The following is a 4,424-nucleotide window of genomic DNA, read 5'->3' on the forward strand; positions in this document are numbered from 1 at the left end:
GCTTTCCAATTCGATAATCTTCTATTAAAGGTGTTTATAACTTCCTTCCAATTATGGATACGAGTCATATTTGCACCGACTCTTAGACCCAAGTACGTGAATGGGAAACTTCCTGACTTGAAACCAAGAGCTTCGGCCTTCGTTTTAACCTCTTCCTCTCCCACACCGACTCCGAAAAGCTGACCTTTTTTCCAGATTTATTTTTAATCCAGAGACGAGATAGAAGCATCTTAAAATTCTTTTAAGATTTTTGATATTGTTTTCCCCCATTCGCCGACGAAATTTGAATCACCCGTGAATAATAAATGTGTTATAACTAGATTCTCCCCTGTTAGTTTTACCCCCGAAAAGATACCTTCTGTTTTGGCCCTTGTCATCATTACATGTAATGCTTCCATTGCTTTAATAAAAAGAAATGGGAAAGCGGGTCTCCTTGTCTAATTCCTCTTCTGTATTGAAATTCACCCGCCGGTGCCCCGTTTACAAGTATCGATCCCCTCCCAGTAAACAAAATTCCCATTACCCAATTCTTCCACTTTGGTGGGAAGCCCATATGCGTTAAAATGGAAATCAGGAATTTCCAATTTAGCGTGTCATGGGCTTTTTCAATATCCGCCTTAAATACAAAAATCTCTTTTTTGACTTTCTTCGCCCAACCCACAATTTCATTTATTATCAATGGACCGTCTATTATGTTTCTACCAGAAATAAAGGCTGACTGGGAATTTGAGACTACACTACTTAACACTTTCTTCATACGATTTGCCAATACTTTAGATATAATCTTGTTAACTACCCCAACTAGCGAAATAGGTCAAAAATCGGAAAAGGTCATTGGGTCAATTACTTTTGGGATGAGTGCTATGAAGGATGAGCTGCATGTGTGATGTATGTATCCATGGTTGAAGAATTGCAGCATCATATCCATGATACCTGGTTTCAGCTCCTTCTAATATTTTTTTATAAGTGAGAACGTAATCCCGTCGGGCCCTGGAGCTTTATCTCCCCCACATTCCCATATTGCATTCCTGACTTTGTCTTCTTTGAAGTGTTCTATGAGACCATTCTTTTCGCCCTCAGTCAGTTTACTAAAGCCATCCATCCCCATCCCTAGTCTCGACGAGACGATATTGGTTCTTCAAATTTCACTTTAAAAGCTGATCTAAACTTCTCCTTAATAACATTTGCCTCTGATGTCTAACTGCCATCTATCCACAATCCGTTAACCCGGTTTCGTACCTTATGACTATTCACAAGTGTATGAAAGAACCTCGTATTTTCATCTCCCAACTCAATCCACTTTAGCCGAGATCTCTGCATTAAATCCTTTGCTTTCACCTTTTGCCATTCCTTTATACTTCTTTTGTATCCTTTCCAAAACTCTATCTCTTGTTCAGTAAGGCTCCTTTTTTCTGCTTCTATCTCCGGTTTTTCTATATTTTCGGTGGCTGTTGCTATCTGTTCCTCATCTTTCGCTTTTTCTTTGTTTCGCCATGTTTTTAGTTCTTCTCTAATTGCTTTAAACTTCACTTCCAAACACTCATCCTTGAAAACTGATTCACAACTTTTTTCCAACCCTTTTCTAACTACAACATCATACCCCGGAGCGTCCGACCAACTATTTAAAATTCGAAACCGAATTGATCCAAAGTTATATGTGGTTGTTAATAATACAAATGGACTGTGATCCGACACTTCTCTGTTTAACACGATTAACTTAGCTTCTGGCCATCTCATCATGAATTTTTCACATACTAGTACTCTATCAATCTTACTTAGATTCTTCCCGTCCCCTGACATAAATGTATATCTCTTTCCACCCATGTTATATTCTTGTAAACTCGCGTTCCTTATAAAATTGTTAAACATCGTGCACCCCCAACATCAAATTGTGAGTTAAACCTATCTTCAGGAAAACGTACCTCATTAAAGTCTCCTAGTATCATCCATTGACCTTGGATTGACTGTTTTAGTGTCAGTATCTCGTTCCACAGCTGTCTTCTACTGCTCTGTACCATCGGAGCACACACATTCACTATAGTTGTGTCCACCTGATCCCCTGTTATCCGTCCACTAACTAAAATGAAATGTTGGCTTACTACTTCAGAGTTCTTTTTAAATACCCCAGGATTCCATATTGATAGCAACCCACCTGACCTACCTTCTGCATCTACTTTAGTGTAATCAAAAGTAGAGTTATCCGAGAACCTTTTAATCACTCTTTCAGGTAATTCTCCAAATTGAGTTTCTTATCGCCATAAAACTTAAGCCATATATTGACAAAAGCCCCTTCACTGCCTTTGCTTTACCCACCCCCTGCACCTTTTATATTAAATGTTCCTACATTCATTGTTTACCTGCTTCCTCCTGTTCTTCTTTGATCGTCTTTTTGATCAGGTCTTCTTTTCCATTTAGATCGACTCCTACAATTGTTCCGACCTTTGTTGTTTGTCGTGCTTCCTCAATAGTTTCTTCCACTGATAGTGATACCGTTGCCCTACCGTTTTCCCTAACCTACGTGTCCTGTACTAGTGTATCACCAGATTGTGATTCTTCCTCCCGGTCAGAGTTAAACCCGTCTTCTGGTACCGTACCTTCGTTATTTTCATTGAACAAATCGTCTATTATCTCCTGGATTCTTACATCTTTTTTACTTTTCCTCTTTATCTTCAATGGGATTTTGTGACGTGGTTGGATTCTAGACTGGTCTGGCACCTCTAAATTTATATCTGGAAGCTTCCCTTTATTAATTTTTGAATTGGGTCTCAATTTTTGGGCCTTAGCAAAAGCTAAATTATTTTGTTTCTTTTTCTTTTGTTGGGTATTGGTTGGCCCAAACTGTTCTCCTGAATTCGGCCCAATATGATGAAGTCCATTATCTTTTGTCAGGTCGGCCCCACTCTTTGGTATCTGTTCCTCCACCGTGTTTTTTTTTTTTTTGTTCCCTCCTTCTTTCTCGTGTACCCCAAATTCCCCATTTAATGCTTCCTCAAAACCTAATGACTTATTATTGGGAGTTGGATTTTCATTGACATCGTTCCTTACTTACTGTTCCTCTTCCCGTTGACTCCCTCTCTTTTCGTTTTCTCCCACCGGTGGCTGTACCTCTTCCACTGTGTTCCTCTCCGGTGATGTCTGACCCGGTATTTTATCCATCGCCATTTTTTCCGGCGACTTTTGTAGTATTTCATCGTGTTCATTCGTCCGCTGGTTGTTAGTGCTTTGATTCTCTGGAACCTCCTTAAACATAACTCTTTTTTTAATTATGCAGTCTGGTATCCATGATTCCTCCATCTCCGTGACCCATACTTTGAACACTTGATTCTTCCAATCTACTGGTATTGCTTCTTTGATACTAAACCCATGGTCAACTAGTACTCCAACTATGTCGAACTGTAGGTTTAAATCATATTTGTCTGCTTCCGAGTATTGTACTATTTTTCCATACCTTTCCGCGATCATGTTTAGCACCTCTCTCATCCATAATTGAATGGGAACCCCCCTAATCATTAGCCATGCAACACGTTGATAGGGTATTATCTGCCCTTCCCATATTTTGACCTTACAGAACCATTTCTCCCATTGCTGTTTTTTATCATTAACGAATGTATCCATATCCTTCTTTTCTTCGAACGTGATGATTACACTCAATCCTCCGACATACCGTATTATCCCCTTCTCCAATTTTAGCTCATCTGCACACTTATCTGCTTCCCTTAATTGCTTTATACTATGGTATTCACACACCACCACTTTGTTCTTCCATTCTTTGTAGGCTTCCGATTCGTTTGCAAACCTCATGGAATTATCTTCTTCAATCGTTATTTTTTTTTTTTTTTATTTTACCATGCCCGCATAAGAAACTCCTGTGTTGCTACCTTCAGTCTGGGTATTTAAGTTTATAGGTTTTATCTCCTCCTTTCTGGCCCAAGTCTGTTGCCTCTTTTCTACTGTTTTCTTTACAATTTTCACAAACCTTGCCACTTTTGCTTTAATCCTCTAGCCGTAGAAATCGGTTTGGCTTAGAACCTTTGCCATTTTTTCTCCATCTTTTACTTTAATAAACCTTAGGAAACCAAAACGATTTCCCCATTTATCCCCTTTCCTTGTAACATAAGCATCCACCAGGTGTCCATAGTTTCTACATTCCAGCCATAGTTCTCCGTCGGTAACTTGTGGATGGATATTGGAGATGTAGAACGTTGTGGCGTCCTCACTTTTGTACTGTACTGATGCTCATTTTCCTCGTAATTAAGTGTTGCTTGATACCTTTCTCCATTACCGAACCGATTATATCCCCCACCTAATGTTTCACCCGATTCCTTACCCATCACGAACCTTTAAGAGGTTAATAGGATTCGTAACAGTCTAGCTAAGCTATCATGATAGCCGCGACCGATAACAGACCTATTAAGCAATCAAGT

The 4,424-nt window shown here is 39.4% G+C and overlaps 1 protein-coding gene across 1 annotated transcript; it reads right to left on the minus strand.

Annotated features, from left to right (window-relative positions):
* Positions 1-1,197: 1,197 nt before the first annotated feature.
* On the minus strand, positions 1,198-1,824 carry LOC110888450. The gene has a single exon (XM_022135976.1). The coding sequence runs from the start codon at positions 1,822-1,824 to the stop codon at positions 1,198-1,200; it is 627 nt and encodes a 208-aa protein (XP_021991668.1).
* Positions 1,825-4,424: the final 2,600 nt, after the last annotated feature.

This window comes from Helianthus annuus, chromosome 11 (genome assembly GCF_002127325.2).
Source record: "Helianthus annuus cultivar XRQ/B chromosome 11, HanXRQr2.0-SUNRISE, whole genome shotgun sequence".
Lineage (NCBI taxonomy): Eukaryota > Viridiplantae > Streptophyta > Magnoliopsida > Asterales > Asteraceae > Helianthus > Helianthus annuus.